This window comes from Coccinella septempunctata, chromosome 3 (assembly GCF_907165205.1).
Source record: "Coccinella septempunctata chromosome 3, icCocSept1.1, whole genome shotgun sequence".
Taxonomy (NCBI): Eukaryota; Metazoa; Arthropoda; class Insecta; order Coleoptera; family Coccinellidae; genus Coccinella; species Coccinella septempunctata.
In genome coordinates this window covers 3,777,395-3,802,741 of record NC_058191.1, presented here as the reverse complement: position 1 = coordinate 3,802,741, position 25,347 = coordinate 3,777,395, and the positions used below count along the sequence as shown (strand labels likewise).

The window sequence follows — 25,347 nt, the reverse complement described above, 5'->3', positions numbered from 1 at the left end:
CTTGCAGTCAGGGTACCTCTGTAAGGTTTTTTTAATTGTAATTTCTGGAACTAATATGTAAAGAAATTCTTGAAATGTGAATGTGATGACGGTATATAGAATATAAGTTTATACACATTAATTTCAGATATAAATTGTACAAATTCAACTAAGATATCGATTGAAATTTATTTTGGGAGGATTTTGCATCTCTTCACAAACCTTTTAGGGCTTTCACTCCCAATCTCTGAAACAAAATCAATTAAAAATGAAATCAACGATTTGCTCCTGCGTAAGCCTGTGTGTTGACAATTAATGTCAGACAAAAAGCGACAATTCCAGAAGATTTTCAAAAGTAGATTTTTTCGTCTGATGAAGGAGTCTGATATAGACTCCGAAACGTTACGAAGAATTATAATTTCAACGTTATTTATTTTGAGTTCATTGTCAGCCAACAATTTTTTCTAGTTAATTTGCTCCTGACAAATTAGTGCAAGAATTTACGCAGGAGCAAATCGTTGATTTCATTTTTAATTGATTTTGTTTCAGAGATTGGGAGTGAAAGCCCTAAAAGGTTTGTGAAAAAATTCAACTAAGTTTATATCATTTCCAAACAATGTATTCTACAGAAATAATACCTTTGACGTATAGCAGATCAACATTATACTTTTGTGTCCTATTCGAAGCTCTATTTGTTGTCCACCATAATCTTGAATTTTTGTGAATATTTCATGATATCAATTGATTCCAAACAATGTTCAGATGAAAACTAACATCCTGGTCACAAAACAAAACTAAACTCTCAGCCGCTCAGGATGTTTGTTTTCTGGTCTCAAAAAAGTTGAATATGAGAGTAAATATAAAGAATAGAATTGAATTTCGGGCCCTCCAATTATAAAACAGTAAATCAAAGAGTTTTTCTGTATTGACAGTACGTTTTCAGCGCCATCTCTTTGTCAAATATGATTTCACTGATCCAAATGTAGTCGAATTTTATTACTAGAGATATGAGGGCGTTTTCCTTATTTCTACTCTATAATCTTTGGCAGGAACGAAAAACATTCCTGTTTTTTCATAGCATGAAAGTAAGATGTTTTTAGACATCTTACATGAAAGCATAGAAATTCACTTTGAAGTCTTTGAACGTTGACATTCGTTTCAAACAGTCAGAGCAGATTAAAAAAATTCAAATCAGAAGACCATGCTTCCGCTATTCATACTTCTAACGCTTGTTAATTTTGTACACTTGGTTGAAATTCAGGTGGACTCTAAGGACAAAAGGGAGATATGTGCCGATCGAATGAATCTTATATCTAGCAACATCGCCATCAAGGCGGCAGAAGAAGCTAAAGCTGCAGAGATGGCACAGTATGCCGCAGCTTGTCAAGCTTCCCACAGGGTGAAGGAACAGTTGGCAGAGAAGGCAATAGAAGCTGCTAAGGCAGCACAAGCTGCGGCTGCAGGAAAGGCTGCTTTAGTCGACGAGATAGCCAGAGAAAAGGAAGCTGTGAAAGTTGTCATTATGGAATTGATCAACAGTAAAAATAGAATCGAACAGGCTATTGAAGGTCAATTCAGAGCTTTACAAGAGGATAAATCTGCTCTGAAGGTATGTTGAATCTTAACAAGCTCGACAAACTTCAGATAATTCTTATTTCGATTTGAGGTTCTTCTTGCCGCTCTGCACATAGCTCAAGGTACTACAACAGATGCAGACACGGTTTTGAGGGGAATTCAGGATGATTTGATGGAAAAAGAAAGAGTACTGCAGTGTGCCTTGCACCGCACAAACGTTCTTACTAGAGAAGAAGAATGTGCTAGGCAAGACATGCAGAATACTAAGTGTGCAGTGAGAAAAGCAGTTCAATCAGCAGCCGAAGCTAAGGCAAATGCAATGCGCGTAAAAAGGATGGTGAGTTCTGTTTCAGTGGTACTTAGTGATGAGCAGAGAGATCTAGAGATAATAATTCGAATATTTATACGAAGGAAAAAGCCAGGATTTTTTTGGGGTGGGGCTAGTAAGCTAAAAGTGGTTTCATGCTTTTAATAGAGTACTTCTGAAATCAGAATCTTCGTAAGTGAATGCAGACAAAATGCAATATTTTTATGGTCGTTCCATTAATGCATGCTTATCATAAATCAGCGAAGAAACTCAAAGAGAGGCTGAAACATATATACACAAACTGTAGATCGGTTTCGGGATTATTGTCCCTCATCATCACAGTGTAATAATGTAACACATCTCAACCGAAGGATGATGTCTTAAGGCGAGAAAAGAGGCCCGCCATGAGGTATATTTTTCAATCCTCATCACGACTCGCCACCTGTCCAACTAAGACTGAACCAAGCCTCACTTACTTTGTAGAATCGTATACCCATCCATTAATTCCAAACAACACCACGTGACCTGTAGTCAACGAAAGTACGAGAGACTGCAGGAGGGTATAGGAATCGCAGTGTACTGTGGTGCTCCGAGTATTTGTTTTAATGACATATATCTTCAAATTCAGGAAAACGACTAATATAACAGAAAAAATTTGATTTTTGAATTGTAAACGTCACATATGGAGTGCAAACGACAAGGAATATGTGGCAAAATAGGAATAAGGATTCTTTTTATAGAGCAGAAAAAGAGAGCATCTCTTCATATTCTAGAATAAAAATAGAAACTCCTAAAATAGTAATATTCGATTGGTAGATTCGGCAGGAATTAGATGTATTTTTTGGTTATTTTTATGGAGGGTATTGTGATCACTCCAATCTTGGTCAAATTTCTCAAACTAATAAGTAGTTATCATCAAAATTGAATGCGAGAACACTAATTTATTTTATTTTAGAGAAGTCTCACCGTTTAAGTGGTCAGTTCAAAATGAGAAAATGAATATATTGAGTCAGAAACCAATAATTCATATGAGGTTTTCATTATAATTTAATTCAATCAATTCTTCATCTCGGAAAGTTTTTTTTTATTCGTCTAACGAAATCAAAATAAGAAATTCTCTTCATTGAAGAACAAATATTCATTGATGTTATTAACTTTCCGAGGTGAAATTATATCTTCTATGAATTTCCACATAAAAAAAATTTCTCGAAAAGTCTCGCCTTTGGCTACAATTCGTACCCTGGTGAAATTGAAAAAAGACGTTCGTTAAGTGCTGCCATCTTTTTGACGAAAACTATTGTAATATTCGTTACTCCTACTTATTGTTTGAGTGTTCTGGCAACACCCCAAATTCTGGTAGTCTTCCTCCCATTACGCCTTATACAGATGGCGAGAAAGTCCCATTGTATATCCTCCACTTTAAACTATTTAAAGCAGACAGTCTCTCATTAAAGGTTATTTTCATTTTATACAATACTTGTTCAGAGTACCTATTCATTTTGAATTTCTACACATGATCTGGTGCTCTGCCCTTCTACTCTTTTATTTATATTTTCGAACTCAGTTATAATAATATAATAGTTTCATCCATCTGATGATTTTTCATAATCTTTCATAATCTCAACTTTTTTTCCAGGACGAAAAGAAGAAACCTTGAACATTAAGCAGTAGCCCCTATACTCACCAAATCATTTACATTATACATATCTTCGTAATATCATTGTTTATCTACAAGAACTTTATTATTATATATAAGTATTATATAAGTTACCTACCTGTAATAAATATAATCATGATTTTTTTCGTTTTTTTTTCAACCAAGAAAACTGAAAAATCAATTATTCTTTCATAGTATAGACTTGATTAAATGCCAACGATTTACTTTCGTCAAACTAGAGATTTCATTTAGCGAATTTCACCATAATTTAATTTTAGCTCATATTTATTCGTAGTTATTTATCGATTCATCAAACTACATGAATATATGGATTTGAATTCTGTAATAATTTGAATTGGCACCAGTTTTCTCGCGACAATATAATGAAATGACTAAAGCAGAAGTTATAATACTTATCAATTAAAAAGGAACAAATAACAATTTCCACATTATAGAGGAATATCGTTATTTACGCAACATTTACGGTGAGTCTTTGATTCGTACAAATATTTGAAGAGAAGATTTTTTCCTATACCATTTTTTTTTTATTCGGCCCTGATAAAAAGATATAGGCAGCCATTTTAAGTTTGCATAACGAGCTGTGCCACCCCCTTAAAAACAAAATAACCTTTCGAATAACTTCTTAACCTGTGACACTACACATCTGTGGATACTTCAAAGAGAGTTGCATTCGGTCAAAGTAGGTACCCAATTTTTTGAATTTCACAGATATTTTTTGGTTTTGAACATCAAATTACTCGAAACGTTCAAATATTCATTAGATAATGTCCAGCTTAGTTTCAAGAGTTTGGTTCTTTAAATTTTTGGTACATAATTTGGTGCGTAATGATCCTGACCTATAATACATTTAACATATTCCTGAACTCAAAATTTAAAATATAATTTTATTGTTGGAAAAAAAAATAAAAAACTTTGTACACAAAATAGTCCTAAATAACTTCGAGTAATCTTATGTGATGTGTGAGATATTTTCCTCTGGAGATCTGGAGTTGCGTGTCCAATCTTTTGTTTATTTCAATAGGGTGAGATCAATCTTCATAGCCTGAAATTGAAGGAGAAAACTAAAATGAGATCTGTCAGATGATATCAAATTATGGTTGATTTTTAATTGTGATAAACTGTTTCGTGAAGAGACATACGAAACTTCATCGTGATATATATTTTAACAGTATGATATTAAAAAGGTTTTTTTTTATTGAGAAATAATCTATACACAACGGCGTAACTTAAATTAGGGATGAAATGTTCTGTTTTCATTGAATTGTGAAAAAGCAAAGGATTCTCTCAACATTGTTCAATGTTCATGTCCATAAAAAATTTTCATTGATCTGAATCAAATATTTACCCTTCTCTTATTCCTCATTGCATTTGCTTTCGCCTCGGTGGCTGACTGAACTGCTTTCCTTGCAGCAAGTTTGGTATTGTCCAAGTCAACTCTTGCAACTTGTTCTTCTTTTGTGAGTACCTGTGTTCTATGTAAGGCACTTTGAAGAACCTTCTCCTTTTCCATCAAATCATCGTTAACACCTTTCAATGAATGATCCGCATCAGATGCCGTACTTTCTGCTACGTGAAGTGCTGTGGTCAAAACTTTTTCAAGGCCCTTTTCTTCCGATAAAGCTTTCAATTCTGCATTTATGGCTCTCTCTAACTCTACTGTAGGAAATAAAATTGAGAGTGTTAATTGTGGTTAAAATAATGATTTAACGAATGAGGAATTAATTCTGCTTCTGATATATCTATGCGAATGAATATGTTTTCTATCTTTTTAATTTTCTTGCTAAGCATTTCCTACTTCACCATACATTACGAGAGCTGTAAAATTTGCCAGTATCTTACATTTGCTCTTCATAAGTTCTGAGATGACCACTTTCAAAGCATCTTTTTCACGTGTCAGCTCTTCGACGAAAGCGATTTTGCCAGCTAGAGAAGCCTGAGCAGCTTTGGCAGCCTCAATGGCTTTTTCAGCAAGTTCCTCCTTGATCTGATGGGCCGCAGCTGCTCCTGCAGGAGCTTGCGCATTTTCCGCTGCTTTAGCCTCCTGCGCTGCTTTTACGGCTATATTACTGGATATTGCGTTCACCTTATCCACACAAGTGTCACGCTTCTTCTCATCTTTCTCGAAAGTGGTTGAAGCTGTTTTTATCGAACAAAGAAGTAAAATAATCTGAAAAATTATACACAATTGCACCATTTCTGGAATGACAGAAATATAAAATAGAAAAATGCCTATTGTGAAAGATGTCAAGGATGGATTTGGTGCATAGAAATCATATATCCTCTTCTGTACCGAAAAAGTCATAAAATTTGAAAGAAAATTGGGAAAGCACTTGTAATGTATATAACAGATGTTTGTACATATTGTGAATTCAGTATTAAATGAGACACCGAGCTAGCCACTTGTTTTTATCAAATCGAAATACATCACATGGCGCAGTCGAAGCGAACATAAGCGTGTGTGGAAAATTGAAATCCTCTCGTGGAAAAATAATATTGAATTATAATTGTAATAATGACAAATACACCATCCGAGATGAAATCAGAAGAAAATTCGTTGTACGTATCCATGTCAGCCAAGCCACCATCCGAAATGAAGTTAGAAGAAGATCCAGCAGTGGAATGGAAATTCTTTCTACAGAAATTCAAAATTTTCATTCAAGCTACAAAAGCAGAAAGTGAATCCGAAGAATATAAAGCCGCCTTGCTGTTGAATTGCATCGGTGATAAAGCCCTCAAAATATACAATACCTTCGAGTTTGGAAATGAAAAAGAAAAAATGAAATTGAAGAATATTCTAGAAAAATTTGAGGCATACTTCATACCAAGTGTTAATGTTACATATGAAAGGTACATATTTTTCACCAGAGATATGGAAGAATCGGAAACTGTGGATGAATATGTAACTCAGTTGAAACAATTAAGTAAAAATTGTGAATTCGAAAAATTAACAGATTCTCTCATAAAGGACAGATTGGTCTTAGGCATCAAAGATAAAAACGTCAAGGACAGACTCTTGAGAACAAAAAATCTGGACTTGATAAAGGCGGTGGAAATATGTAAATCTGCAGAGATAACGAATAAACAATTGGAAATTTTATGTTCAAATCCTGGTCCGAGCATGAGGAAGAGAGAAGATAATCAAGAATTAATGGAAGTGAGACGAAAAAATTTTCACATGGGTATGAAGAAGCAGGCGCCGAACACAAGGAGACAGAATGAAGTATCTAATGGACAAGGACAACAACATCCCAGGAGTCGTCAAAGAAAACAGATAAGTTTCAAGTCATTTAATAGTAATAATTTTCAACAACAAAGAAATAATAATAATGAATTTCATTGTACGAAATGTGGTACTTTTCATTTCAGGGGAAATTGTAAAGCGTTCGGAAAAATTTGTCGAAAGTGTGGTTTGTATAATCATTTTGCTTCATTTTGTAAAAGTAAAACTGTTAATAATATTGCAAGAAAAGAAGAACTTTATATAGGTTCAGTGGAAAATAGTACTTCATCTACAAAATCAAATTGGACAGTCGATTTAAAAATAAATAATGAAATAGTAAATTTCAAAGTAGATACTGGCGCTGATGTTAATGTTATTCCATTCAGTTTGTACAATGCAATTTTCAAATCCCAATTAATTATGAGAGATGATACCAAATTGATAGAATATACAGGAAATCAAATCGAAATAATAGGATATATTACAGCCCCAGTTTTTTATAAAAATAACGAATTTAATGTAAAATTTTTTATAGCTAAAGGATATGGCCGTCCAATAATTGGAAAAACCTCAATAGAAGACTTGGATATTGCGAGAATGGTAGCGGAAATGAGTGACACCAAGAGGTATATGCTTGATTTTCATGATGTTTTTGATGGAATTGGGTGTTTACCAGGTCAATATAGTATTAAGGTAGATGAAACTGTTAAACCTTGCATCCATGCAGCTAGACGCTTTCCCCAAGGGATTTTGGTGAGATTGAAAAATAAATTAGATAATTTGGAAAAACAAAACATTATAGCTAGAGAATTCGAGCCAACTGAGTGGGTTAACTCCCTAGTAATTGTAGACAAGCCTAATGGAGATTTCAGAATATGTATTGATCCCACTGATTTGAATAGAGCAATTAAACGAGAACATTTTTCAATTCCCACTTTTACAGATATTGTTGCTAATTTAAATAATGCTAAAGTTTTTTCTGTGTTGGATACGAATAATGGATTTTGGAATATTGAATTAGATGAATATAGTTCGAAATTATGTACTTTCAACACTCCATTTGGCAGGTACAGGTTTAAAAGATTACCTTTTGGTTTGGTATGTTCAGCAGAAATTTTTCAGAGAAAAATTTCACAATGTTTTGAAGGAATTCAAGGTGTCAGCATATATATAGATGATATTCTGGTCTGGGGTGAAAATCAAAGAGAACATGACGAAAGGCTGGTCGAAGTTCTAAAAAGGGCGCGTGAAAATAATATTAAATTTAATAAAGAAAAGTGTAAATTTTCAGTTTCGGAGGTGAATTACTTGGGTCATAAAATAACGAGTAAGGGTATAGAGCCAGATGAAAGTAAAATTTCAGTAATAAAAAATTATCCAGAACCAACGAATGTGAAAGAATTGCAAAGATTTCTCGGTATTATTAATTATTTGCATAAATTTATTCCGAATGTAGCAGAAATAACTGCCCCTTTGAGGGATTTATTAAAAAAGAATACAATTTTTGAATGGGGTTGGAAACAAAAGGAAGTTTTTGATCAATTAAAGAAAATTTTGTCATCGCAAACAATATTAAAATTTTATGATCCACAGAAAATGTTGGTGTTATCTGTGGATGCTTCAAAAGATGGTTTGGGAGCGGTACTATTACAAGAAAGCAAGCCTATAGCATATGCATCGAGGTCTTTAAATAATGCGCAAAAATGCTATGCTCAAATTGAAAAAGAGATGTTAGCAATAGTGTATGGGGTAAAGAAATTTCATCAATATATTTATGGTAGAAAAGTGATTGTAGAAACCGATCACAAACCGCTGATTCATATTTTCAAGAAAGCATTAATTGATTGTCCGATGCGTTTACAAAGAATGCTTTTGGATGTTCAGATGTATGATTTGGATGTTCAGTTCAGGCCTGGAAAGGAAATGTATATATCTGATGCCTTGAGTCGAATCAATATGCAAAAGGACGATACAAACATTTTTGAAAATGAGTATGAAGCACAAGTTAATTATTTGAAAAAGTTTTTTCCAATTTCACCACAATACTTAGAAAAGTTCAAAGAGGAAACTAAAAAAGATTCAACTCTTCAAGTTATTAGTCAATATATTAAGGAAGGATGGCCGAATTCTCGGGCTAAATGTAATTCTTTATCAAAATTATATTACAATGTAAGGTCAGAATTGGTTATTATTGATGACATAATTTATAAAGGAAATTGCTTGGTTGTACCAGAATCATTGAGAAGAGAAATGTTGAATCTGATCCATTTAAGCCACATGGGCATTGTTAAGTGTAATTTAAAAGCAAAAGAACTACTTTATTGGCCAAATATGTTTCGTGACATAGAAAATGTAGTATTATCATGTGACATTTGTCAAAAGTATTCTAGAAATAACTTCAAAGAGTCACTCATACCGCATCCCATTCCCGAATATCCATGGCAAAAAGTAGGTTGTGATTTGTTTGAAATTGATGGCAAAAAATATATGATTGTTATTGACTATTTTTCAAAATATGTTGAAATTTGTAAATTGAATTCTATTTCTTCAGAAATTGTTATTAAAAATTTGAAATGTATATTTAGTAGATTAGGCATACCACAAATATTCATGTCTGATAATGGTACACAATTCTCCAGTTTTGAATTTCAGAGTTTTGCAAAAAGTTGGCAATTTGAAAATATAACTTCTAGTCCAAATTATCCACGCTCTAATGGTATGGTAGAGAGAGCCATTCAAACTGTTAAGAATATAATAAAGAAAAATTCAGAATCAGATACAGAATTAGAATTAGCTTTATTGGACTATAGAAATACTCCAATAGATGTAAACATACCTTCACCTAGTGAATTGTTTTTTAATAGAAAAACTAGGACAATTTTACCTGTTAAAAAGGAATTGTTATATCATAGAAATATAAATTTTAAGCGACAGAGAAATCTCTTAGTGAAAAGACAAAACAAACAGAAGACATATCACGACAGGATGTCAAAAACTTTAAGAATTTTAAATGAAAATGAAAAAATATATATAAAAATGAATAATATTTGGGTAAAAGGAATTGTAATTAGGAGAATTAACTTAAGATCTTATTTAGTTAAAATAGCAAGTACCAATTCTATAATTAGGAGAAACAGATATCATATAAAACCATACTTTGTGAACAGTTATAGATATAGATCCGACATTGATATTGAGGATGAAGAAAATGAAGTTAATAATACTTGTACTTCAAATACTCAAGACATAGAAAATTCACGCAGAACTACTATTTATAATTTAAGATATGGTAGGAAAATAAGACAACCTATTTAGGCAATTATTATAATGTAAATTATTATAATTTTAATATAATTGATAATATAGATGTAAGAAATTTAGGGAAATTCTTATAATTCTGAATTGAATTTTATTTTGTTGAAAAGGGAGATGTAATGTATATAACAGATGTTTGTACATATTGTGAATTCAGTATTAAATGAGACACCGAGCTAGCCACTTGTTTTTATCAAATCGAAATACATCACAGCACTGATATTAAATCGGTAACTTTTGTGAGCTTGTTGACTTATTTTCTTCGGTGTTCTTTATAGTCAGCTTGTTCAATATTTACGTTTAATTTTCGACGCAGCGCCTTGAGGCAGATGAGGTCGAAGTACTAAGATATGCAGATGATTTCACCATATTCGCCACAGATTCTACTCTGCTTATACATACTAAGTTCGAAAAATACACTCCATCGACTCTCTCTACTCCTATCGTTCTTTTAGTCGAATCTTTTCCACTAAATCCGATAAAAAGAACAATAGGAGTAGAGAGAGGCGACGGAGTGTATTTTTCGAACTTAGTAATAGTAGAAGTGGTACGAGGATGTATTGATATCTAGTTAGCCTAGACCAGTTCCATGCATAAAAAATATTGCGTTACCATAGCAACGAACAATAACTCATTAGAATTGTCAATGTGAAGTTTGAGGTCAAAAAAGTATACCAGAGTTTCGCAATGAGCTAAAAAAAAGGAGATGTCCACCAAAATTGTAAAAATCGAAAAATTGGAGTATATATCGAGCCATCATCAAGTACCTGTATTTAAAAGGGTTAAGAGGTAAGCAGATTTACGAAGTTATGCTTAATACCCTTGGTGATCAATGTCCTTTGTATGCGACCGTGAAAAATTGGACTGTGAATTTCCATTGAAGATGATGACAGATCGGTAAGGCCAGTTTCTGTGTCAGTCCCCGAAAATATCGATGCTTATGACATGATTTTATCAGACCGTCAAATTGGGCTGAAACGGATTTCTGAAGCACTGAATATTTCATACGAACGCGTTCATCATATAGTTCACGTCAATTTGGACATGAGAAAAATTGCTGCAAAATGTATCTCTAAATGTTTGAATGTTGACCATAAGCGTGTAAGGGAAGAAGCATCGCGTTCGATCTGTGCTCGATTTGAAAACGATGTAGACTTCTTAAACTGAAATGTTACTATGGACGAGACTTTGGTACATTTCTACGATCCAGAAACAAAGCAACAGTCAATGAAATGGCGACACTCTGGTTCTCCAAGACCTAAGAAGTTTCGTGTCCAAAAATCTGATGGAAAAGTTCTTGCTTCAGTTTTTTAGGTTTTTTATTGCCATGGAGCAATCATGATTTATTTTTTGGATAAGTGTAGAACAATAACCGGACATCACTGTTCTACATTACTAACCACTCTACGGAAAAAAAATTAAAGAGAAAAGCTATTCAAAGGTGTCTAGTTTTTGCAGGACAACGCCCCTGCACACAAATTCTATGTTGCCATGCAAAAAATTCGTGATTTACGGTATGAATTACTAGAACATCCCCCTTATGCACCAGATTTGGCTCCATCTCTTTCCTCAACTGATAAAAAGTTTAAAAGGTCGTTAATTTTCTTCCAACGAGGAGGTAATAAAAGCTGTGGAGGTCTGGTATGAAGAGCAAGAAGAAACTTTTTTTTTAAGTCTAGAGTCGGTGCATGTTCGCTGTAATAAATTTATTCAATCAAGAGGAGAATATGTTGAGTAATAAAATATATCCTCGTATGGTAGACGATATTTTGAGGAGTTGTCCTTGTAGACACAGGGATTCAGAAATAATAATTACCATAAACAATAATACCTCTACCAATAACAAAATCTCATCTGGTGATTCAAGACAACCGGAGAATAATAGCCCAGTCATATGTCTCAACATGATCTATGAGATTTTCAAGAGTGTTCTTCAAAATCGTAGTGGAATCACGTGTCCAAAAAAAGGGGTCAATAAAGGAGTACAAGGATGAAAGAAACTTACTGATGAGGACAAATGTTAGGATATGCAACTTATATAAATCATGATTGGACTGACTGTACCAAAGCATATTCATATAGCTGTTAGAAACGCTTAAAGGCCAGCCTTATATCGTTCATGTAATGGAAAACCTTATGGCACTATGAAAAACTAAATTTTCGATCAGATGGTAAAACCAATTATCCAGTTTGGGTGAGAGAGAGATGGGAGGTCTGAAAGCTGATTCGCCCGTTGTTGTTCTGCTTAACACTTTTACCCTGTCAACTAAACTGCAGTAATCTTCAAATCGCCCCAAACATCACACTTCTTTTACCTAAAGTAAGTGCGAAAATCCAATTATATTTTCATTCATTAGCCGAGTATAAGAAGGTAACTAATTTCTGATAATTCCTTTTCACAGCGAAGTGAGTGGAATGGAGAAAACCTTGGCATCCTTATTGCCCGAAGAGGTTATAAAAAACCTTGTTGGAGATATTTTCTGGATGTAGCAGAAAATGGGACTGGAGCGAGTTTTCACGTAATTCATAAAATACTTCCACATGATTTACAGCCCAAAGGCTTCCCTGTTTTACAATTATAGGAACTTCTGGAAATGGTTTTATAATTGTGTATCCTGTAAAAAGCCTCGTAGGGTTCGGCGAACATAAATGAAGATTCCAGTGGGATCTCTTTGAAGTACAGATCCAATTTTCTGGAATTAACTCGAGAAAGATAGGATGAATTATTTCTCAGTGGAATAATTCATAACTTAGCGCATTTCTTCAAGTGAAGGGGAAAACTCTCCCTTTTTAATTTTTTTTTTGAGTTTCACGCCGTCTGAGGCGTCTTAATGAATCCCAAAAAATCAATTTAAATTTTAAATTGGGGATATTGAATTGATGAGGCTGATGCCTGGTGGAAATCCATAATTGAACCAATGAACTTAATTACATACTTTTTACTTCTTACGATAAGTTTTTAACAACTAGACGCTAAGAAATTAACTTTTTCAAGATGATGAAGGTATTATTGAGTTTTTTGGTGGAACACACAAATATGCATATGTTTATAGTATGATAAATATGATAGAAACTGTATCTACTTGCTCGTACCAGATAGATAATAGATAGAAATTCCTCAATTTTTCCTATCGATATTTTCATCTGCTGTAGACATAATTGCTCTAAAATTCCGGACTATCATTGGCCTCTTTAGATCAGCAAAATGCAAGTTGATTAAGTTATTAGGCTATTCAGATGAAGATCTAATGACCATTAAAAGTTATTCTTAGGTATTATATTATACAGAATGAAATTCGCGTTTCACTGAAAATCAACTTGAATTTTAACGGCTATCTAAATTCTATTGACATCTTAAGTAATTTATTCCTGGCAAATCTCCAAAAACTTCCAAATTAAGAGGGAATTTTACCACGTGACTTTGCAGATGCGGTTGAAGGAACTCACGTTGTTTTCCGATATCCTTCACACAGTACAGGAATGAAAAATAATGTTACTAGCTGATGTTGCCAGAACGTGAAAATTTTCACTGATTGAAGAACAATCCAAAGCTATAAGACACACAATACAGAAAAAGAGAATGGAAAATTTCTATTTCGAAGATTCGTTCTGTTGGTATTACCGTTCACTTTTATTTGATTCTTTTTGGTGTGAAATTCTTGAAATGGATGAAGTATTGGTGCAAAAACTAATTCATTCTTTTCCGGAAAATTTTTCCTTTTTCGTTTCCAAATGCAATATGGTTGGCTTTGCTCGATGAAATGCATTTTTTATGAAATGTTCTTGAAAACCACATATCAATAGGAAGTTTGTAGCGAGAGAAAAATGTTATTCAGATTTTAATTGGGTGTATTTTCCTCTTAAAAAATTTGAGAATCTACGTTCGGCTCTAAAAATTTAGTTTGTTTATGTTTCTCCAAAAAACTTATCAATATGGGTTTTCCAATGTCTCAAAACGAATATTCAAATCTGTAAAATCGAGAATGAAATATCATGGGATCAGTTTTTATGACAATTTTGTGACATTTCAATCAAAGATTATAGAGTAGAAAGATAGGAAACGCCCTCATATCGCTAGTACTAAAAACCGACTACATTTTGGCCAGTGAAAACACGCGTGACAATGAGATGGCACTGTCAATACAGAAAAACTTTTTAATAACAGTTTTCTGTTTTACAATTGAGGGGCGCGAAATTCGAATTCTATTCCTCTTATTAAATTTCAATATAGACTTTGTTTCTATCAGAGAACAAACATCCTGAGCGAAAAAACAAAAGTATGGTTTTGTTTTGTGATCAGAATGTTAGTTTTCATCTAAACATTGTTTGGAATCAATGATATCAATGAAAAACGCTGCTGAATGTGCTATATGTTTAATTGCAATTCATAAAAAATTTACAAAAATTGAAATTGTGGGCAATAAATGAAGCTCTGACTAGGACACTAAAGTATATGGTGATTGGCTATATGTTGAAGGTGTTATTTTTGTACAATAGGTGGTTCTGAATCAATGAACTTAGTTGAATTTGTAAAATATACATATATCAGAAATTAATATGAACCAATATTCAATATACCATCATAGCATACATATTCCAGTCACTTACATAATATGTAGGTATTATTTATAGAATTTTCAGAACCGCACTTAAAAAAAAACCTTACAGACATATACAAGACCTGTATGTCAGTATAGTTTTTTGGTGTTTTTTTTATGATTTCCTTATGATATGGTCTCTTCATGACACAATATACAAATTGATTAATGAATGAACAAAACACTCACTGCAGGTTTCATAAAACTTTGACTTTCTAAACAACAATTTGACAGTCACTCGGTTCCCAAATGAAAATCAATGAGACCTCTGCATTTCTGAATATAGTGAAAGATAAGCAATTGAGAATCATTCAATGGACCTATAAAGATCATAATTTTCCCTTAATATAGGCCGTTCATGCAAGGGATGCTTTCTGCATGCAACAATTTACGTGAATGAACAGTTCTCAATTGACCTGCAGTAAAATGCTCACTCTACATAGTAGTCAATAGTGTTTGCATAGACATTGTCTTCACGCCTTGAGAATTTTATCCACTTCGGAGCACTGAAAATCAGAATCAATGAATGACCGATTGACATGTTACGAGTTTTAATACTTACGCTTCCATTTTCCTTAGTTCAGTGAAAAACTTAATCTCGGAAAATCCATTTTATCATTTGATCCACCGTTCTTTACCATTCCAAATTTTCGAACAATATTTTGCTGTTTTCACCAAGAAATAATACAAAAGAATTCAATAATCAGCAACTACAACGAGCTAGATAAACAAAAAGCGGTACGAGAATCAAAACATTCGAAACCTCTTTGATCAAAATTGACGTCTGAAATCTTACAAAATTTCATATGTTTCTGCAAATGGCATTCAAATTAATATTTTAACCAGTCCTAGCGTCTTAAAAACACGCTTGACACAGAGATGGCGCTCCAATCGCTTTAGTCGCCTCGTTTCCCATCTTTATACTCTATAATCTTTGATTTCAATATTTTCAGTAATATATCATAATTAATTGATTTACTTATCAACCATAAATCTATGCTTCTTCCTTTAACTATGCTTATCAACTAATATATATATAGGTACAGGTTGTGAATGAATAGTTGAAACAAAATTGGGGTGGTTTCTTGTCAAAAAAGCGTGCTGTTCTTTCTTGAATAGGACCTCTTACACACAGCTTCCTATAGATAGAAGAATAGCAATTTTGAATTTTGTTAGAAATCAGAAAACTGACAGAAATGAAACGAGTCAGACATTCTATGGAAGCGAGAAGTCAGTAACAAGAAATTTGGAGCGTTTTTTCCTAAATTTCGGAATATATGTCCTTGAAATCCTTGTAACTCAAATACTTATATCGAAAAATACGTTTATTTTTTTAATTTTAAATAACGAAAATTCTGATTGCAGAAGTGCTCTCTTAAAAACATTTCACGCCATTTCCACTATCCAACAACGCCCATCAAATAAATAATACATGGTCATAAAAATTTTCTGACATTTTTGATCACCATAGACTCAATAAATATTCAGTTTGGTGATCATCATAGAAATACCAAACGTGATCATATTTGACAAGGAAAACAAACAATGCCAGAAAATGTTTGAAGAAGGTATAGACACATACAACAGAAACAATTTTTTGTAATCTAATAAAAATCATAAAGGAATTCTTCACATCTCAAACCTTCACCATCGAAAAAGGTCTTCCACAGGGCTCACCACTGTCACCCTTTCTCTATAACATCTACTGCCATGACATGCCTGCTTCTGTCGGCGTCTTCCACCAATACGTTCTCCAGTTCGCTGACGATACAGCACTAGTTTCCCATATCCGAACTCTAACACACGTGATTGATGCTCTACAAGGACTAACAAATGCTACACTGGAATGGCTGAAAAAGTGGAAGCTGAGATTGAACCCCCTCAAGACCGAATTAATAATATTCAATCACAAAATTACGAGTGCTTCGCCAAAGATCACAATCTACCAACACAGCATCCAGCCTAAAACTAACCTAAAATATTTAGGATTTCAAATAGACCAAAAGCTGAATTTCAAATACCACAGTAACTGTGGTAATTAGCAGAGCTGAAGTTTCCCGCAGCCTTACCTACAAAGACAGGGGAATCAACGGACAGCGTACTGCCACCATCTATAAAAGTATATGCAGACCACTTCGATTATGGACACAATCTATACTTGGGCTGTAGAAGACCAACAATTAGACAACTTGAAATAGTAGAAACAACAGCAATGAGGAAAATAACCAAAATTCGACATCCCAATAATCCGTTACATAATCCTCCAAACTCACTGCTATACGAAGTAACTTACTCAAAATTGAGCCTATAAGAGACGTAATGCATGCAAGATGCCTATCAATGACCACCACTTCAAAATGAAGAGTTCATTGATTTACCACTATAATATATTGAGTTTTTTTTCTGTCCAAATGTTGAATTTCCAAACCATCATTCTTCAAATATTGTGCAATCTCACATTTCAATATTACAAACTTACCTGGCTGTAGAAAGCTTATTATTATTATTATTTCGAAGCTAAAATTCACACTCTATCGAATTGTTGTTGAAATGAATATTAATCTTTCTTTCATTCTTTGAATCTTGTTATGATGCTTTATATCATTCTACATTTTTCAGGAGGACCACTGGTATGATCACCGATGTTTCCATCAAATTCGAGAAATCCATGTCTTCCACTTTTCCAGTGAGTAGTAAATTATGGTTTAAAAATTATTTCAATGAGTACCTACAACTTTAATCGGTCGTTGAAGACTGTAATGTTTAGGGTGTCCGATTCTGGGAACTTTGACACTAAGTGTCTGTTATATGTGTAGAGAGAGGGTTGAAGATTTCGGAGCATAATATAATACAGCGTTGAAATGAATAGCGGCCCCTACTAAATACAGCCCCCTCAAAATGGCACCTGAAAAGCAATTTTAATTTGTTAATACTATAACGTTGATAAAAAATGATCACTGAATCGTATCAAATTTTTTGCCACGTTGAAGTGTCGGTGGAGGGTATGGGAAATTTGAAATGGCGAGCGCCGAAGGCGCGTGGCCGGGTAGAGCGGTATATGGAACGCAAGAGTAAGAATCGAGCTTTCCGAAAATGCCTAGATCGTATTTTTACCCCGTCTAGAAGTGTCCGAAAATTGCGTGAGAAAATCGCGAAATTCACGATTTTCGCGAAAAGGTACCAATTTGATTTGATTAGCTTGAGAGATCCGCGGTAGCTCGAGAGCCGGGATGGGTGTCGAACTAAGCTCGAAGAACCCGAAATTAAAATAGGCCTGTTTTTTTCCCGGAGCCCGAACGATATTACCTAAAAAAGCGTAAGAATTTTGAAAATTTTTGACGTCTATTAAAAATCGAGTGACATTCCACAAAATTAAATTATTTTCTATTGATTATCAGAGAAAATTAAGTGAAAGTGCACTTTGACAATCGATGTCAGAGTGTGATTTAAAGGTTAACGTCAGTTTTGACGGCTTGGCAGCGATCACAGAACGAGGTGCCTTGAATCGATCGGGCTTTTAAAAAACGTTTTTGGCCTAGATATTCATAAAAGGGGAATCGAGCGAGGGCCGAAGGCCCGAGCTACGAACAAAAGGCGTATCGCGAGGGCCGAAGGCCCGAGCTACGGACGAAAGGCGAATCTGCCAGTAAAGGTGAATCTACCTACAAGGTGGATCTCCTGGCTATACTAGTTTCCCTTAAAACCAGAAAACTGACAGAAATTAAAGGGAGTAGACATTCTATGAAAGTGAGAAGAAAGTAAAAACAATGACCTAAGACTAAATTTACCCATTTGTTACTGAAATTTGTCTGAAAATCAGGATGTTCTATTACTGTCCTAGGATAAGAAGTGTATTAAAAAAAATTGTTTTCTCCTAAACAGTGTCAGATATTCGGAAGTTTGGTATGAAAATTTAGGTTTCCGAAAACGCTGAATCTATTACGAGAAATTTCGAAAGCCTATCTCCCTACGTTAAGATTTTCATCTTGGAAATGACATTTTTCAAAAATTGCAAATTTTACTTGAGAATTCGTCAAGACCAAACGGCAGCGCCGATATGAATGAAATCTCGGATGAACTCTTGCAGTTTATCACAAGAGGAGGTGCTCTGTCAGAATGTGTATCACGTTCAGATCTACGATAATTTTCCTGGAAGATACGCGACTCGAAATTTGACCTTCGAAAAATTCCCAAAAAGATGGGGTCAGTTGAAACTTCCTCAAGATCGAACGGTTCTGCCGAAGTGGATGAAATTCTCAGATTTTTTTCTAGATCAGTTTATCTTTCAGAGTATGTATAACGTTCTGATCTACGACAATTTTCCTGGAAGAAACGCTACTCGAAAGTTGACCTTCGAAAAATTCCCAAATAGATGGGTCCAGTTGAAACTTCCTCAAAGAGACAATTAATGTCAAACAAAAGATACAATTCAGGAAATTTTCGAAAATTTATTTTCGTCTGATATAGACTCCGAAACGTTACAATATAAAATTATAATTTCAAAGTTCTTTATTTTCAGTTCATTATCAGGCAAAAATTTCTCTATATCGATTGAAATTTATTTTCATAAACTTTTTAGGGTTTTCACTCCCAATCTCTGAAACAAAATCAATTAAAAATGAAATCAACGATTTGCTCCTGCGTAAATTCTTGCACTAATTTGTTTCAGAGATTGGGAGTGAAAACCCTAAAAAGTTTATGAAAAAATTTCTCTAGGTGACTTGCTCCTGACAAATAAGTGCAAGAATTCACGCAGGAGCAAATCGTTTATTTCACTTTTTTAATTGATTTTGTTCCAGAGATTGGGAGTGAAAACTATAAAAAGTTTCAGGAAATCCCATTTCTGTTAGTTTAGATTTTCTTCTTGGAGATTGCATTTTTCAAAAATTGCAAATTTCAATCTGCGATATCTCTTGTTATATTTGTCTGATCAAATTGGCATTTCTAGTTATTTTATACAGGTCTAGTTTTTGGTAGAGGTACTGACACGCTCGAGTGAATCCCCAATTTCCTTCTTGGGTTATATTCTATAAAAATTCAACTTGTTGTACTTGTTCGGTCCAAGAAATACTTACCACATAAACAAGAATCAAAACAAATATTTCCATAATATTCTCAATGTGACGAAAAGGCAAAGGCAGGAAGATCGTCCAATAAGAAAAATTCTTCGAATTCACATAGAAATTCCATTCGCCGGATCTCATCGAAGACCAACGTTTATCCTTACTCGGCAATTTCGCTGTCCTTTTATCGGTTACTCGTATCGTGATCGCGACTAGCGCCCTGTGTTTTATTTCCACGGCTTACTTTTCAGAAACGATAAAATTTCCATATTGAATTTCTTCAGGGAACACTTCACAGTGTCTGCATCCGAAAGTGGATAGCGTTCATTCTCTTTATATCGCGCGACAATAAATCCATGCGATACCTAAGCCGTTGGTTCCGTAATCCGAAGTTTGGAACGCCATACAATAACTCGACGAAATAATGAGTAGTGGAAAAGAAGTGGAGCATATTGTTGGGAAACAGTGTCGCTTTTGAGTGTGTGAACATGGTGGAGAAGAGATTGATTTCGTTTGTTGTTACTTGATATTTACGGTTTCCGGACTGTAATTCGTTTTTTAGCATTGTGTAGGAGGAGTAAGGACGAGGCGTAGAAGGGCCAAGGTTTTCGTTATTCAGATGTTGACTGTTGAGTTGATCCATGTGATTTCTAATCATTTTTCGAGGAATCTATCAATCATCACTAAATTCTTGTATCTACATAATAATATGCAAGATGAACTCGGAAAATAATAACAGAATCTACAACAAACTACAACGGAAATTACCTATATTTACAATATTAATATAGAAATTTCAGAAATTCTTAAATTCTGAGCTTGTTTTTTGAAATAATTGAATACAATTATGTGCATATTTGGATTCTGAGCATGTTCTTTGAAATAATTTAATACGATTATACCAGGTGGCCCACTCCAGACGCGGCGCTCATTTTGAGGGACTAAATAAAGATATTTCGAAAATCTTGTCTTGTGTTGTGTGTAGGGTGTTCAAAAACACAATTTAAAATTATTGTCATATATACAGGGTCTTCGAAAACAAAGATGTAGGCCGAAGTTACACTTTTTTTAAATGTAACACTCTGTATTTGACCTCAAAAATGGAATGACGAGCTCAAATTACGATGATATTCCTCAGATCACTTCCTTAGAAGGACCATTTACGAGATAATGGCGAATATGGTTTACTAGTTTTGAATTAAAAATCGAAAATTGCTCAGAAACTATCAGGTTTAGTATAGGAAAATTTTATGAAGTTAGTTTCGAAATTAATTTTTACATTCAACGAGATATAAAAATACCGGGTGTGCCATTTGAAATAGGAAAGTTTTCGACGATTATTTGTAGTTGATGTTTGAGAATTAATTATGACCACTCTGTATATTCCAGAGTTGAAATTTTCTTTTATATGTAGGAGTAGCCAACTTGTTTACTCGAAAAAATTCTGTCTATATCGCTGGCGTAACTAGTTTCTTCATTAATTGCTATTTGAAAAAACTCCATATTTTCGATTTTTTGCCATTATCTCGTAAAGGGTACTTTTGAGCCATAAAGTAATCTGAAGAAACTTATCATAACATGAGCTTGCCATTCCATTTTCGAGGTCAAATATTGGGTGTTACATTTAAAAAAGTCTATACCTTTGTTTTCGAACACCCTATATATATGACAATAATTTTAAATTGTGCTTTAAGACATCCTTCACACACCACAAGAAAAGATTTTCAAAATATCTTCATTTACTCCCTCAAATTAGCGCCGCATCTGGGGTGGGCCACCCGGTATATTTTTAGGAAGCCCACTTCATGCCTACTGAGTAAGGAACATAATATAGGGTGTACCATTAAAAAACATATGTTTGCTTCATACCGAGAAAAAAAATTGTTAGAAAAAAAAATAGTTTCGTCCCTGGATTTTCCGATAAAAATTTTATCAGAACAAATTTTAAGTTGTTAATTAGGAGTTCTGAAGCCATTATTTGAAGGGAAAACCTGGTGGCTTCTATTGACAAGGTTCTTCGCTATCTAAGGTGTAAAAGCGATAACTATTGAAGGTCAAAATCCGAGTTCACAATATCAATTTCCCGAAATAGGGAACACAATTGTAACTAATTCACAATCAAAATCCACCAATATGGTACATATCAGTCAAATAGAAGTACAGTTCAATATATACGAGGATGTATTGATATATATTAAGCCTAGACCAGTTCCATGCGTAAAAAATATTGCGTCACCATAGCAACGAACAATAACTCATCAGAAGTGTCAGTGTGAAGTTTGACGTCAAAAAAGTAAATCAGAGTTACGCAATAAATCAAAAGGAAGTAGATGTCCACCGAAATTGTGAAAATCGAAAAATTGGAGTATCGAGCCATCATCAAGTATCTGTATTGATACCCTTGGTGATCAATGTCCTTCGTATGCGACCGTAAAAAATTGGACTGCAAGCTTCAAAAGAGGTGAATTTTCCTTTGAAGATGATGACCGATCGAGAAGGCCCGTTTCTGTGTCAGTCCCCGAAAATATCGATGCAGTTCATGACATGATTTTATCAGACCGTCGAATTGGGCTAAAACGGATATCTGAAGCACTGAATATTTCATACGAACGCGTTCATCATATAGCTTAAGTCAATTTGGACATGAGAAAAATTGCTGCAAAATGGATCCCCAAATGTTTGAATGTTGACCAAAGGCGTGCAAGGGTAGAAGCATCTTGTTTGATCTGTGCTGTATTTGAAAACGATATTGACTTCTTAAACCGAATTGTTACTATGGATGAGACTTGGGTACATTTCTACGATAAAGAAACAAAGCAACAATCGATGGAATGGCGACACTCTAGTTCTCCAAGACCTAAGAAGTTTGGTGTCCGAAAATCTGCTTGAAAAGTTCTTGCTTCAGTCTTTTAGGATTGCCATGGAGTAATCATGATTGATTTTTCGGATAAGGGTAGAACAATAACCGGAGATTACTATTCGACATTACTGACCACTCTATGGAAAAAAATTAAAGAGAAAAGATGCGGAAAGCTATCTGAAGGTGTCTTGTTTTTGCAGGACAACTCCCCTGCACACAAATCCCATGTTGCCATGCAAAAAATTCGTGATTTAGGGTTTGAATTGCTAAAACACCCCCCTCATCCACCAGATTTGTCTCCTTCCGCCTATCATCCCTGAAAAAAAGTTTAAAAGGTAGTAAATTTTCTTCCAACGAGGTGATAATAAAAGCTGTGGAGGTCTGATGTGCAGAGCAAGAAAAAAAATTTTTTTGAGAGGTCTAGAGATGTTGCAGGTTTGGTTTTTCTCAAAATATCCTAGTAGATATGGAAAACAGTTTCCTCCACTTCTCCTCTAGAAGAAAGAACTCCGACTATTTTTCGACGTTTCCTTTGACGATTTTTCAACAGACTCATCATCAGCTGTCTTAGTGTCATTTAATCAATAATAATTATTATGGGTAAAGTATCTCATGTCATCGAAATCTAAGCGAAGGAGATGCTTTACTTAAATATTTATGAGGAATTTCTTACATGAATTGGTACACAAACATAGATTCCGGAGTGGAGCAAATATGTACCTATACTCAAGAACATAAATACTCCTTCGATCTATATTTTCTCATCGGATTCATGCCATGAATACGAACGTTATATATTACTCGGGGCGTAAATTGTTGGCTGACTTAGTTCATTGGATCCATAAATCAACTTTTAGTGCCATTTGTATCGATAGAATGTTGAATATTTCAGAATTAAATATGGAGGGAATAAGTGGGCGGATAAATTATTGTCCTAGGAAGATATAATAAAAATGCCATCATGCATCTTCTTGGAACAATTCGTGGTTGGTATTTTGTGGACGTCAGAGGACATCACTCTTACATAGCCTATAACATCACACAAATTGATGTTCTCTGTCAACTTATCCAAGATGATTCTCGGGAGGATGGGGTTATACCTTGTTGCTGGAAGGAATGTGGTTGCAAAATCGATTGGTTTAGGACGATGGCTAGCAGCTGTTTCCGTTTCTCATTAATGTAATGAGATTTTTTGGTTATATGCTGATTCGGATATGGTATTCCGAAAAAAAGTGCTGTGACTAATGAGAGTTAGGTTAATGAATTATGTCTAACCGTAAAACGGGGTTACTTTGAACCACGTGGCTACTTTGACCAAAAAATAAATTTCGTTATATAGACTCATAGTGAAATAATCATTAGGTTTAGCGACATCTAGTTTTCACCACTCAATTCATCACACATTTAAGAATGGTATGGCAACACTGGTATGAAACTTATTTCTATGAAGTAGGCAATCCCGGCATTTCATTTCTAATCTTAAAAATTGACGTTCGAGAAGGTGTGCAAACTTCTGTTGCTGCAGCCGTAAGTATTTACACTAAATGTTCACAAAATATATTTGCTACAACAATACATTATCATAGCAGAGCTATATTGAAACAATTTGAAATATTTCAACTTACTTTTTTTGTATGAATTTTTTATTGCAACAATGATGTTAGACATCGTTTTCGGGGTTACTTTGAACCGTGTTCAATGAAGCCCCAGCACGTGATCAATGAAGCCCCAGTTACGAATTAGCTGTATTATTATCTTGCAGAAAATGGTCCGCTCTTATTAAGAAAAATTGGAGCAAGAAAATATGCCAACTTTACACCAGAAGCCTTAGAGAAAGCTCTAAGTGAAATAAAATCAAAAAAGAAGTCTTTGCGTGAAGCGTCCAGAACATATGGAATCTCATTAGGGACGCTTAGTCATAAACTGCGCGGAAAGCATGTAAACAATATTGGCCACCCCCTTGCCCTGACAGAAGAGGAGGAAATTAATATGGTAAAAAGCGTCCAGATCCTGGGGGAGTGGGGTTTTCCTTTAGATTTGAGGGACACAAGAAAATGTGTCTTTTATTACCTGTCCAAGTCTGGAAAAAACATTCCTCAGTTTAAAAATAATCATCCATCTAAGGAGTGGGCGTTGAGTTTTTTAAAGAGACACAAGAACCATATAACTTTACGAAATTGCCAAAATATAAAGAAAAACAGATCCGCCGTTTCAGCAGAAATGGTGGCGAAGTTTTTTGTAAATTTGAAAGAAACTATTCAGGGCGTTGAGCCAAAGAACATATTCAATTACGATGAGACAAACCTGTCGGACAATCCAGGAGTAAAAAAATGTTTATTCAAACGCGGAGTAAAATATCCCGAAAGAATCAGAGATTTTTCAAAAAGTGCCATATCCATTATGTTTTGTGGACATGCAATGGGTCAAATGTTACCCGCATATGTAGTTTACAAGTCGGAGCATTTGTGGACAACATGGATGGAAGGTGGACCAGCAAGAACCCGTTATGGCAGAACAAAGAGTGGGTGGTTTGATGCGTTCTCATTTGAAGACTGGTTCAACACAATTTTTCTACCGGCTACAAAAAAACTGCAAGGAATCAAAGTTCTCATTGGGGATAATTTGTCCAGCCACTTCACAGAGTTGGTTTTATCGGAGTGCGAAAAATACAACATAAAATTTTGCTGTCTGCCCGCCAATTCGACCCATTTACTGCAGCCATTGGATGTAGCATTTTATGGGCCATTGAAAA

The 25,347-nt window shown here is 34.4% G+C and overlaps 3 protein-coding genes across 5 annotated transcripts in view; 2 read left to right on the top strand and 1 right to left on the bottom strand.

The window, feature by feature from the left end:
- Positions 1-25,347, top strand: part of LOC123309618 — a 71,629-nt gene that overhangs the window by 36,118 nt on the left and 10,164 nt on the right. Inside the window, exons 2-4 of one of the 3 annotated variants that reach the window (XM_044892819.1) lie at positions 1,241-1,588; positions 1,646-1,891; positions 3,498-3,660. In XM_044892819.1, coding sequence (XP_044748754.1) covers positions 1,241-1,588; positions 1,646-1,891; positions 3,498-3,518 — 615 coding nt within the window. In that variant the 3' untranslated portion in view covers positions 3,519-3,660. Of the gene's footprint in view, positions 1-1,102; positions 1,589-1,645; positions 1,892-3,497; positions 3,661-17,291; positions 17,359-25,347 lie in introns of those variants that run through there. The other 2 variants (XM_044892818.1, XR_006537276.1) reach the window with 2 other exon arrangements.
- LOC123309616 lies at positions 4,410-5,801 on the bottom strand. The gene is made up of 3 exons (XM_044892816.1): positions 5,379-5,801; positions 4,885-5,195; positions 4,410-4,581 (listed from the first exon to the last, which is right to left on the bottom strand). Exons 1-3 carry the CDS (start codon positions 5,731-5,733, stop codon positions 4,549-4,551), a joined length of 699 nt encoding a protein of 232 aa, XP_044748751.1. The 5' UTR covers positions 5,734-5,801; the 3' UTR covers positions 4,410-4,548.
- On the top strand, positions 6,956-10,253 carry LOC123309615 (uncharacterized protein K02A2.6-like). The gene is made up of 2 exons (XM_044892815.1): positions 6,956-7,512; positions 8,986-10,253. The coding sequence occupies exons 1-2, from the start codon at positions 7,180-7,182 to the stop codon at positions 10,072-10,074; spliced, it is 1,422 nt and encodes a 473-aa protein (XP_044748750.1). The 5' UTR covers positions 6,956-7,179; the 3' UTR covers positions 10,075-10,253.